The sequence below is a fragment of the Colossoma macropomum genome, unplaced genomic scaffold, assembly GCF_904425465.1.
Source record: "Colossoma macropomum unplaced genomic scaffold, Colossoma_macropomum, whole genome shotgun sequence".
In the NCBI taxonomy this organism is placed as follows: Eukaryota; Metazoa; Chordata; class Actinopteri; order Characiformes; family Serrasalmidae; genus Colossoma; species Colossoma macropomum.
Genome location: NW_023494817.1, coordinates 224,206 through 236,931, shown reverse-complemented (window position 1 = coordinate 236,931; position 12,726 = coordinate 224,206). Strand labels below are relative to the sequence as shown.

The window sequence follows — 12,726 nt, the reverse complement described above, 5'->3', positions numbered from 1 at the left end:
GACTCTGACTTTCGCCTCAGAGATTCAAGACTCGACTTGAGACTCAACTTGCACTCACACCTCAGAGACTCAAGACTTGACTTGGACTCACACCTCAAAGACTCGAGACTCTCATCTCGGACTCACACCTCTGGAACTCTTGATGTGACTTGTGCCTCACTGAGTTTGTCTGATGTATTTGTGGCACCTTTCTGTTTTGAGTTTGGCTTTTTAAGGAGGACATGGTAGATTTATGCAATTGTTGCAAGGATCCTTCCTGTAGTATTCAATGTTTGGAAGGGGCCCACAAATAGCTCTGGTGGAAGATCAGAGACTCCCTAATGAAGACATGAATTCTTGCTTCTGCCCTGAGATGTCTTGCATAACATAAACATAAAGAAAGATAAATTACTAATATTTTCTTTAAAGGGTGTTGTGGCATGCGCCCATCCCCTGGCATGGGCCCCATTGACGACTGCGAGAACCGGAGGGAAGACGGGGCCCAAATCCTGTGTCGTGCAGGACACGAGTGACGACGGGAGGAGGACATCAGCTGCCAGACAGTGGATGACAACGATGACGGCCATGAGATGCACGAAGGCGGGAAGCGAGTCCCAAACTCTGTCACCCAGGCCTGGCCTTCCTGCCGGCTCTCACAATCGTCATCAGGGTCCGGGGTACAGGTGCATGCCACAGGTGTATAAATAAAGAGCCAACTGTACATATGCACAATTGTAGTAATATGACTGGATGACATCCACTGTTAAACTGGCATGCTGCATTCATCTACTGAAAAACGTCCAGCTGTCTGGCCTATTTCAGATTCCTCTGGTCACTGCATGAACCCTGGGTGTGCTTTCTGTTCTTTACTATAATCCTCTTCACATCTACAGTAGAACAGATTGAATGTATATGCATTCATTTTAAATCAGACATGCAGGTACACGTTTGTTTTATTGTATTTTATTAATGCATTAGGTTATTCTGACTTTTCTGTGCATTAATGCTTGTTTATTAATTTGGTATTAGCTTATATTCAGAACATTTTCCTCTGATCTGCAGATCGTTTGGAGATAAACAGCACATCAGTTAGTAAAAAAGACAACTCTCTGTCCAGTAATGCTCAGTACTGTCCGCTGCAACCCAAGCTACACCAGGTAATGGTAGGTCCACTGAAAACTGAGATCTATGCTCTGCCCATAATTCCATTGTTTTGTAGCTGCTGCTGGCCTTAGTGGGTTTATGCTGGTCTGGTGCTGGTTTAAACTGGTTTATGCTGGTCTAAACTAGTCTGGAGCAGGTCTAAACTGGTCTAATCTGGTTAATGCTGGTATGGTACTGGTCCAAACTGGTCTGTGCTGGTTAAGGCTAGCCTGGTGCTGGTTTATGCTGGTCTGGTGTTGATCTAAGCTTGTTTATGGTAGTCTAAACTGGTTTATACTAGTCTGGTGCTTGACAAAGCTGGTGTATTCAGGAATAAACTGGTGTATGCTGGTCTAGTGTTGGTCTAAAATGATTTATGCTAGTCTTATGTTATGTCTAAGTTGGTTTACTCTGGTCTGGTGTTGGTCTAAAATGATTTATGCTAGTCTGATGTTGGTCTAAGTTGGTTTACGCTGGTCTGGTGTTGGTCTAAAATGATTTATGCTAGTCTGATGTTGGTCTAAGTTGGTTTACGCTGGTCTGGTGTTGGTCTAGGCTTGTTAATGCTGGTCTACATTGGTTTATTCTAATCTAGTGCTTGTCAAAGCTGGTTTATTCTGGTATAAACTGGTATGCTGGTCTAAAGTGATTCATGCTGGTCTGGTGCTGGTGTAGCTGATCATCCCGCTTGGTCATGCTAGTTGACAATCATACTGGCATCAAAAACAAATCATCACTTCTCAAAAAAGTCTCAATTTTTGTCAATGAATAGACCAATTGAAAATGCTTCAAAATCACTTGGAATAAAATCTCTTCACATTAACATACATTTAATGTTAAGATCATTTTTGCCTTTTCCTATAAAATTATACGGTTTTACTGGTGAACAGCTATGCTGGTTTTTCTAGCTACCAATTCTAAACCAGCTGTTAAGTTTCTACTTATCAATCAGTTGTTTATCCCTGAACACTACATCTCTATCATTACAGTGGGGCCTTTCACACACGTACAAAAACATCATTAGAAATGAACAGCTCGCTCTAAATGAGTTGTGAACGGGATCTACACCAGCGTTCTGTAAAGCTTGTCCACCTTACTAAATAACTCATTAGTGGGCGGAGCCTGGATAGCTCAATTCTAACATCTCATGCTGGTAAATGTTTGCTGGCCTGTACTGAGACTTTTGCATAGGTCACACGTTCCGAAGCAGATGCTGGGGTTCTCGCAGTAGATGCTGTGGGCTCTGCTTCATGTCTAAGACTGGTGTACTGCAGGTCTTCTTCCTGTGGAGAGAAGTCTAGTTACAGGGAACATAAAGCGTAAAACCAGCAGATTTGTTATAATCTACATTATGCTCAGACTTTTGAACAATAACGTGATCTAGATTGTCATTAAATTGAAAACGTTCCTCATACCTCAGTTGTGTCTCTGGTGTCACTGCAGCAGCTACATGAAGTTGACTTTTCTGAAAGACAGTTAATTTCGCCAAATTGTAGTCAGAAATGTCAAAATTATAACATTTATTTATTTACTCTGCATACGTTGAAAATATGATATAAATTGGCCTGAACAATGTATCTGTTTCTCTCTTCTGTAAACCAACTTCAGGATCTACTGGTGGATTCACTCTAGTATGCATTGATTGGAGTGAAAGCTGTGAAGGTTGGAACTGAATGTAGGGACTGGTTTTGATCTTCTTGCGCTGTTAGAAATAAAGGTTCTGTGCAGGTTAAATGTTCCCTCAAAGGTACTACAGTGGTTTTAAGGTCTGATTGTGAACCTTAAATAAGTGTTTCCAGGTGAAAAGTTCGGATTTGTACCTTTTCATAACCGAATGTTTTAAACAGAACAATAAAATAAAAGCCTGGAGACGAGACGGGGTGTGTGGAGTCAGTACAGCTTAGAAAATATGGACAGTAGAGGAGATATTTTATCATATTTTTATGCTGTCTTTGCGTGAGACTCGTCTGCTATGGCAGTTGAGAAACACGCTGGCAGTACAAGACCACTTGGTCAGGCTTGGCTGTTGTTATAGCCCCCTTGCCATAACAACAGCCAAGCCTGAGGTGGTAAGACTTGGGTGAGTATATTATAATTATTAATAATTTATTTAGCTTTGGTTACCATACACTTACACATATTTTAGTATATTAAAAGTTACATACACTGATAAATGATGTAAATCCTCTAAGGTACTACAGTGGTTTTAAGGTCCAACTGAGAACCTTAAATAAGCTTTTCCCACATTTGTACCTTTTCATATCCTCATCTTTTAAAACAGAGCAATAAAACAAAGCGTGGAATCAAAATAAAGTGTGTTTAGTCAATACAACCTAAAAATTTAACCGTAATACAGGGTGTCTCCAAAATAAGGCAACTCTCATATAAAATGAAAACAGTTTGGCAGAGGGTGATCCAATTTTGGAAATCAGGAAATGTCTAATGTTGGTGTCATGGCCTAACAGGTTTCCCCCTTCCCTCCACAGATTATCTAAAATTGGATCACTGTCTGACAAACTTCATTTCATACTTGGAGACACCCTGTAGAATATGTTATAATTATGTTCCCTAACTAAAGGTGCTGAAGACGTACCATTAGCTCTGCCTTTACACTGTTCTGGTATGTCAGCGCAACCTCGCGCAACGTATCTTATCTGTGTTCGACAGAAAGCATCGGTTCCGTCAGACGGTTCCGTGCATTATGGGTCTGGTGCGTCGAGTCTGGGGGGTGTGGTGCGTTCAAAAGTTAAGTCAAGCTAAACTTTATGCAAATGAATCCAGTCAACATGGTGCACCTTCCCAAACAGGAAGCAGCTGGTGTTTGCATGATTCGTGTCTGCAGTTTAAGGTATGAAACATCGGTTCTACTTTTCAAATGTTCCCACGAGACACAGAAGACCAGCAGCAAATATATTCAAACACAACTGTTCACCAGCAGAATTTAAAACCTGAGCAGGAAAACACCTGGATGAGTGATAATAAACTGAACTAATGCTGAGCACAAGTGATGATCAACTACCTAAATTCTTCTTAACGTTTTGGAAAATATCAGTTTAATGATGCATACTACTTTGCCTTTCTAATTATTAAATAAATAGAAGGATTGCTTACATAAAAATAGACCACATTTCAACTGGATTTAGCCTCCCTTGTAATACACACTCAAGGGGGGGCACTTTCCCTGAGAGTGCAGTAACAGCACCCCCAGAAGGATGGCCCTGGTGGTGCCAACTACCGCCCACAGAAAAATGACTGGTCATCTGGCAGAAGCAGTTCAGCGAGACATTAACGCGCAGGAGAGCAAAGAAAAAGTAACTGCAGCTTGGTTGTAGTGCGTCGGTTCAGGTTCAGCTGGATCTTCATCTCTGTTATTTTCCATCTTGGCTATAAAGGGGCTTCGTCAGCAATAAGGATGAGCTACAACGACCGGAATATCTTCATTATCGACATAGCAGCGGGAATCAACAACAGCGAATGGAACCATTCAAAGTATGTCTCAGTCAGACTTTTACTTTCTGTAATTTGCAAACAAAATGCTTATAAACTGCCTCACAATCAAAAGATAAAGTAGGTAACACGATTTATTATTAGTCATTGATCATTAGTGTCGTCTCTGTAATACTATGAACCGATCAAAATGGGGAAAATGGTTCAATTAGATATGTGTCTTTGAAAAATGTGACCTGTTTTGAGGGGGCCAATGACCCAAAACCCCTAAATATAGTAGTTGGAGGACATGGGGGTTAATACAAACACCCTTCCTTTTGCACTGTAATGTCACACTTTTTAAGCAGGAAAGTAAAATTTTCGAATACTAAGTAGGTACATGGGGTAAAAAGATGGGACAAAGATATCTGAAGACAAAAGAGTCTCTGTAGTTCCTGTAGGTTCCTGCCTGCTACTTAGAAAACTGTGTTATGAAAGAAAGCAATGATTCTTACTATGGCTTAACTGGGTGTTTACCATTTTACTAGAGATTGTTTTCATTTACATTCCTGTTTAAATGTGTGACATTCCAGTGAATTTGATCTAATTATGAGATATTAAAGAAGTAATTTCTGCTGTTGGGCATTTCAGTGTAATTTGGTTAAATTATCTTTGAACTCACCATCATGTCACACATTCAAAAAACACAACTGACTATTGTACATGTTAAGAATACAAATCAAGTTGATATTAATTGAACTGACATTTTTAAAATGTACTCAAAGTAGTAGTTTTAAAAGAATGTAATCATCACAAACATGAAATCAGCCACAGTGATTTCAGAACTGTGTTTTTGAATCTTGTGGGATTCCATCTGCTGTTACTCATCTCTGTTGAGTTAGGGGAATGTTTTTAATGACTTATAGAGTCTGACTGTCCACCCTCGACATTGTTGGTGTTACCACATTCTCTGTTGCTGAGTGTGTTTGTTAACTGTCTGGACACCACAGACCACTTTTAAACCAACTCTCGTAAGAGTGTTAATTCAACACTAGTTAATCAAGTTCAATGAACTTCAATGAGTTGACAGCAGATTAATTTTGGCGAATTGTAGTAATTTGTGTTGGATTACAAAATTGCCTTATTTTGAAAGAAATTCAATGAATTTAAACTGTATTGAAATACAGTCCATAAAGTTCAGGTAAAGAATGATTTTTCTGAGTGTACCCTAAATAATAATCTAGAACTCTGGAGCTTGTACCTCATCATTCCTAGTTAATACCTAGAACGTACAAAACTGTAAAAAAAATCATTTGTTTAATGCTTTTTTTATTTATTCATTTAATTATTATATATCTTTGGAAAATTGTTCTCTGTCAGAAATGAGAGGGTTCTAGGACCATGTAAATAGTTCTCACCTTGCGTTCTGCTGCAGAACACACAGATGCAGATGATGTTCATCAGGACACAGAACATGCAGACACACATTAGGGTTATAATCATAATCCAGGAAAGTCCACATCCTGCAGAGAGCCGGGAACGCTCAGACACGTTAACAGGTACGTCAAACTCAGGAATTCCATCATCTGAAACACAATAACACACACAGACAGACGTCTGAGTGTGGTGATGATGAACGTTGGCTCTGTAAGATCAAAAATTAAAGTACTGGGCAGCTTTTTCATATCGTCTTTTTGTTTTAACCACACCCTGAACACGCAACCGTTCACACGCAAATGAGTGTGTTTGATGAAGTATGTTTCTTAGAAATAACAAACACTTTATTTGAGCAAGCTTTTGATCTGTCTACCAATATTTGCCAGCTGACAAAATGTGATGCATTAAACAAGCATTGTAAGTTTGGACACAACAGTACAAATCATTTCTTTCATTTTACTAAAGAAGTAAACATTTATATAAACATCTGACACTATAAACATCTGTCACACGTTTGACGGGTGCACTGCCCTCCACAGCCCAATGCAATAGAAATTTGGTGAGTTAAAAAATCTATCCATACCAATTTGATATTACAAATTAAACATTTTTTGTAATGATTTACCTTTACACACAGTGTGTTTAAATACTATTTCAAGCTAACAGGATGAAAATCCTAGGACTAGTTTCAAATGTGCTCATTGTGAACAATGTCCAACTGTGGGCATACAGTGCATTTTGAAATGCATAATTTAAATCCAATTTACTTGCATATACTTCTAAAAACATGAGCATTGCCTGCTTGTGGCCAATTGTGAAATTCCAGTGGCTAGAAGAGAGCCCATTCATGGACAAACCAATGAAGTTTTGAGATGACTGACTAGTGCTAAGTCTGTAAAATGGTGGACAGTTATTGGATAATCACAAAAACTGTTATAAAAGCATGTACAAAGAGTTAATGAGCCAACTTTCAAACTGATTGCACAACAGATATAGTGCCCTGTTTTACAAAAGATATTAGCACTAACCTGGAAAGTTCAGCCTGATGGCTTTTCCGAAATGAACGGGATCTGAACCATTTCGTCCTCCACAGTAATACAGACCCAAATCAGTCTCGTTAACTCCAATAATCACTAAACTGACTGAACTGGTGTTTTCTGTTGTATCATAGTGACCTTCATCCACATTATGATTGAGGAAAAATAATTTATTCAGTTTTCCTTTTCCAGCAGAAACCAGCAGCTTCATCTCTTCTGAGCTCTGTTGATACCATGACATCTCATCTGCAGTGATGTCACAGTGCAGGGCGATGTCTTCTCCAGGATGGACAGGTCTGAGGTCAGATGAAGTTCTCTGAAGGATACACAGTCTGAACGTTCCTATAACAATAAAAGAACCGTAAGACAGCAGGTTCATCACTCTCCAAACCAGGACTGCACAATCAGAATCGGCCAAGATCAGAGCTTCTGATTAAATAATGAAATATTTATATTTGGGCAGTTTTATGAGCTGAGTAAGGTGAGGCAGGTAAGTGCATTCGTATTTGAATGCTACTGCTACACCTGAACCAAAATGTCGTAGTCTAACTACACTAGACTCATTAGACTTATTAAAAAAATCATAAACGGTTCATCCCTACTCCAAATCCCTCAGCCAGCGTTTTCTCCAAGAAGACACATTCAGCATCTCCTTCAGTCTCACTGACCAGAGGCCATACTACAGAAACATCCTGTCTTTTATTAGCGATAGGAGTTAAGATCTGACAAGGTCAGGACAAGATTTTTCACAAATTTGTTTCAAATCCTAATTAAGAACACATATCTTACAGCATCTCATCTCAAATTAAGACATACTACACTACTTGATAAACAGCTGTTATCACAACTGCTGATGCGTTCACAGCTGGAGCACAAACTTGTAGCCAAAGTAATGTTAAAATGTTATTTAGCTACCGATGTACAAAACTGTTTTTTTCAGTAGAAGTTAGGACAGTATTTAGAAGATTTAGTCTAATTAGGCTGTTTGTGTAATACTTACTTACTTTCTTATCTGGAGTTAATGATAAGCTTATGAACTTAACTTCTGTCCTAAATTCAGTCCATACTGAAGTTGTCATGGTGACTAAACAGATGAGATTTTAGAGTTAAGAAGTTTCTGTAATACGGCTCTCAGAGACTAAAAGAATTTAGGAATATATGTCTTGCTATGGCATGTCACAATGCCACCCACACATTCCAGAGGCCTCCAATACACAGCTAGAATACTATTCACAGTGAGATCATTCTCTAACAGCTGTTCAAGTCAAGTCTAGTCAAGAGGCTTTTATTGTCATTCCATCTATGTACACAGTGGAGTGAAATTACGTTCCTCCAGGAACAACACGGTGCAACATGGAGCAAAACAGTACAGAGTACAAACGTGCAGACATGAGCGTGCAAACAAAGAATTAAGGTAGAAACAATACAATAAATACGATAAATTAAACAGACACTAGACACAGTAAACAGACAGGACAGTGCAGCACCGACACAGCACTCATTTCTGGACATGAGGTTGTGGAATAAGGTGCAGAGATATTTAACATGCTGTGATCTGTAAGTTACGCAGTCAGATAACAAACATAAACACAGCAGTTACTGAGTTACTGTTCACTATTCTTTTCTACCCAGTAATCCACGAATACTCACCAAACAGAAGCTGTGTCAGAAACACAAACAGGACCTTGGTCATTTCTCATTGAGATCCTCCAGTAATCTGTGGCAGTTTCAGATTGTTTATACGTTTGATCACTGTGGCGTGATACTTAGTCAGATACAAACTTTCAGTTCCTAGAGTGAGTTTCAAATCAGTTTTAGACAGAAAACAGAAAGTCACTGCATCCAGTTCTTTTAGAGCGTCCAATAAACCCCCAGCCTTATTACCAGCCCAGAAACATGCATAAGAACATCATTCATCTACACATTCATTCATTTTTTCATTCATTTCTTGCTCTATTTAGCCCTTTTGTTGCCATGTGAAGGCTAAAGCAGAGAGCTACCAACAGATTTTACAGTGATCTGGCTGTGTGTTTGTGCTGTGTTTCTGGGTTGTGGGATGTTAGAGCTGGTTTCTCTCACTCTGGCTAGTGAGGTCAGGTTCCTCTGGTGTGAATCATGTTGCTATTTTAACCCTTTGTTTATAATATGAAGGCTAAAAGCAGAGAGATAATATAACAGTAGTGAGTCGGTTGTGGGTGATTTTGGAGCTGATCTCTGGCTGATTGGTGGTCATGGGTGGATGAAGTCACTCTGGATGGTGAGGCAGAGTCTGATGAGTGATCTGATGTGTGAATCATGGCACTGTTTTAAGCCTTTGTTGGAACATGAAGGCTAAAAGCAGAGCAATGAATTTAGGATTTTGGGTGATTTTCCAAGCTGAGTTACTCACTGATGCTGATGAATGACTGATGAATGGCAGCAGCTCCATACCAGGCCTCTCTGCTGAAAGACAAAACCTCTGCTGATCTGTCTGTCACAAGCATCAAATAAAACACTGAATGTGTTTTAGCAGCTTCAGATGTCTGTGTTTCATCTAGAACAGCCAAATAATATTCATGCAAATTGTTGTTAGCTTAGTGCTAATAAGCTACTAACATCCTATAGTGATTTTAGCTGAAGTTATAAGAAGAAACTACAGACTCTCCGTGCCAGCGGCATTGGCTAGGCCTGTAAAAATCCAGAGCTTAGTTCATTGTATAATTATTTTCGGATGTGTTCCCTTATATATAAGCACTACCCCCCCTCCCCACCTCAAACCTAAAAAAAGAAAAAAGTCATACTATTTCGAGAAACAAAGTCAATATATTGAAAAAAAAGTCAGAATATTTTGAGAAAAAAGTCGTAATATTTTGAGAAAAAAGTCATACTATTTCAAGAAAAAGTTGTAATATTTCGAGAAAAAAGTCGTACTATTTTGAGAAACAAAGTCTTTGATTTTCCTCACGTTTTGACAGAGTTTTGACATTTACGGCCCAAATTGAATGCCTAGCTCTAATAGTCATGGCTCTCCAGTGGCAAATAGAGAATCTTGTCTTTAGTCTTGTGTTCTGCAGTCAGCAGCCTTCTTTCTCACAACACCAGGACAACCAGTGCACAGCTCTGTAATCAGGTAAGGACAGGTAGCAGTCCATTGTTAGCAGTATTGTTCATTGTTCATGGTGCCAAGACTCCTAATAGAGCCTTGGGTGGAATATGTTGATGGTATCCACCTATCTTCTCAGCCCTCCCATTACTGCTTAGCAACCATTACTATCATAACTATTTGTTAATTATGAGTGTCATGATGTCTGAATTTAAGCTCCAGCTGTGGTCAAAAGATGTAAAGCTACCAGAGGGAGCTGGAAAAGTGAGACCTTGTCCCTGATAGAGTAGGATATGTCATGTTCTACACATGCAAAGCCAATTTTGGTACTTCCAATGCTCTTTTACTGCAAACTTAAAATGTAATAAACCTTTTAAGGTAAGACATTAATGGTCCATAGACATTTTTCATGCTCGCTGTGTCAGTATGCTTTAGCCTAGATTGGCTAGGTTTAGGTTTTAAATTAGATGCTGTTTGTTTTCATCTTTGTGCATCTCAGCTGTGTGATTTTAACTGTCATGTTTAACTTGGTTTATCATCCTCATTGGGCTGAAGTTGTGTCTGTGACTGGACGCATGCTTTGTAGTGACAAGTGTTTGAATCTAGCATTCTGGTTGATGTGTAAGGCAAAGCAAGTTTATTTGTATAGCACCTTTCATAAACTGCTGTCATTCAAAGTGCTTTACAAATAACAGAATACAGTTGTTCAAAAATGTAAAGAAGAAAAGAAATGATTAAAACATGATTAAAACTGATTTAAAATAAAACCATTCACTTAAAAATCAAATTAGAAATTAAATTAGGATAATTAAAAATCAAGTTGAAAATAAAAAAATAAATAAAAGTTAAATTAGGATTAAAAAGTGCCATTACAGAGGAAAAAGGCTAGAAACTCTACACAGTCTTGCTATAGTTTTGTGTTACCATTGAGTGCCAAGCACAACAGGAAGAGGTAGAAGCCTGAGGTTATGACTTGCAGAAGTAGTGCATTTGGAAATTGTATCTACCATTTTGGCCTACATAGTTTTCACAGGCCTTTGCAATCATGTGCTTCCATTTACACCACTTTATTCCTACCACACACTGAAGAGCAAATAATGATGATGATGATGATGATCATATCCGTACTGATTTCATCGTGTAGCCAGACTATGGTGACTACTGCACCATCCTAACAGCCATCGGTGTAGCACCCCTTTAAAATTTTCAGCACCCTGGTGAAAAAGTCAAGCACTGTTGTGCATCAATGTCATTGATTAGGAATGAATGTTGTTATTAAAATTGTAGCCCTGTCTAAAATGAAAACTTCTGAATCCTTAAAATTATTTACAAAAGTTCATTATAAACAGTAAAGTTTGTGTAATAGTTTTAAAATATATATATATGTCAATCATTAGTAAAACGCAGCCAAGGGCAGGCCAGAGAGAACCGAAAGGAGGAGAAACTGCAGCCAATAATAAGAAAGAGACACGTACAGCCATTAATGCACAGAGGAACAATATATTGCACCTGCTGCATCAGCATTATGGCGAGTGGTTTTCCCCTTGACCTCATTACAAACCTAAATAAGGAGCTTCTCTTTATCTCTTAATTCATTCATTTGGGTGAAGCAACCAGTTCATGTTGGGTCTCTCCGTTCCCGAGTGTCGAACCAGGTCTGTAATGTTTGTTTTTTCTTTCTGTTTTTTTCCAGTGTTTGGAGGGTTTGAATGTTTGAGGGCCCACACAGCATAAAAACTGTAGCTTAAGTTGAGTTTTTATTCCTAAACTTGACAAAACCAGATCCAGACCTTAAAAGAGCCTAACTAATGCTGCTCTGTAACTTGTACAAAGTAAACTCAATAAAAGCTGAAGCCTTTATTTATCTTACAGGTAATCAATTCTGCTGTTTTGTATAACATCTCATGATTTTAAAGAAAGCACAAAGTAACTTCCAGCTTATTTCTACTAATCTGAAAAGTGCAGAAGATTGTTATTATTGAAAATCCTTTATAATCTATATTTTGTCATTAAGTCTTGCTAATTGTTGTTATAAACTTAATAGAAAAGATTCATTTGAATATATTTACATACAAACTCGCAACAACACTCTCTTTGTAAAAGGTGTGTTTGAGTTCAATTTTTATTTGAGTACGTAGTTTACATTTGAGGCTAATTTCTACATTTAAAAGACATAAACACATAAGGTGGGGGACAGAGCAGCCAGACTGATCCTGTCTGTCTTTAACTCACACACACTCACTCATTTCAGCCCTCTGAGCGGGAATGTTTCTCAGATCAGGGTCTGAGGTGACCAAATGGAAAGACATCGCAGATTCAGCCAGGACGTCTAAACGTTCACACTGACAGGCAGTCGAGGAGGAGAAGAGAGGCACATGTGGAGTGTAACGCATGGAGTTAGCTTTGCTTCAAGCTTCCACTCCAACCCAGATAGCAGAGAGCTTTGCTGTACAGCTGGACCCCAACATTCGGCTGTTCGGATATTTGTTCATCAGGTACTCAGTTTTTGGTCATTTTGGGATTCAGATATTTGGGTTTTTTGCCTAAATGTAGACTATTAATGAAGGGGAATGGCAAACTGCTGTAATGTTACGGGTTCTGGGGAGAAACTTTGACCTCTCA

The 12,726-nt window shown here is 38.7% G+C and overlaps 1 protein-coding gene across 1 annotated transcript; it reads right to left on the bottom strand.

The window, feature by feature from the left end:
• Positions 1-1,934: 1,934 nt before the first annotated feature.
• LOC118800139 lies at positions 1,935-8,727 on the bottom strand. The gene is made up of 5 exons (XM_036560297.1): positions 8,673-8,727; positions 7,014-7,364; positions 5,967-6,134; positions 2,538-2,587; positions 1,935-2,405 (listed from the first exon to the last, which is right to left on the bottom strand). Exons 1-5 carry the CDS (start codon positions 8,713-8,715, stop codon positions 2,268-2,270), a joined length of 750 nt encoding a protein of 249 aa, XP_036416190.1. The 5' UTR covers positions 8,716-8,727; the 3' UTR covers positions 1,935-2,267.
• Positions 8,728-12,726: the final 3,999 nt, after the last annotated feature.

What these genes read in the sequence shown, in the direction of transcription:
- LOC118800139 (XM_036560297.1), bottom strand. Translation starts at nt 8,715, where the DNA reads ATGACCAAGGTCCTGTTTGTGTTTCTGACACAGCTTCTGTTTG. An exon ending in TCTGACACAGCTTCTGTTTG is followed by an intron (nt 7,365 to 8,672) that starts GTGAGTATTCGT and finishes TTATTGTTATAG; the next exon opens with GAACGTTCAGACTGTGTATC. An exon ending in ACACCAGAGACACAACTGAG is followed by an intron (nt 2,406 to 2,537) that starts GTATGAGGAACG and finishes TTCTCTCCACAG; the next exon opens with GAAGAAGACCTGCAGTACAC.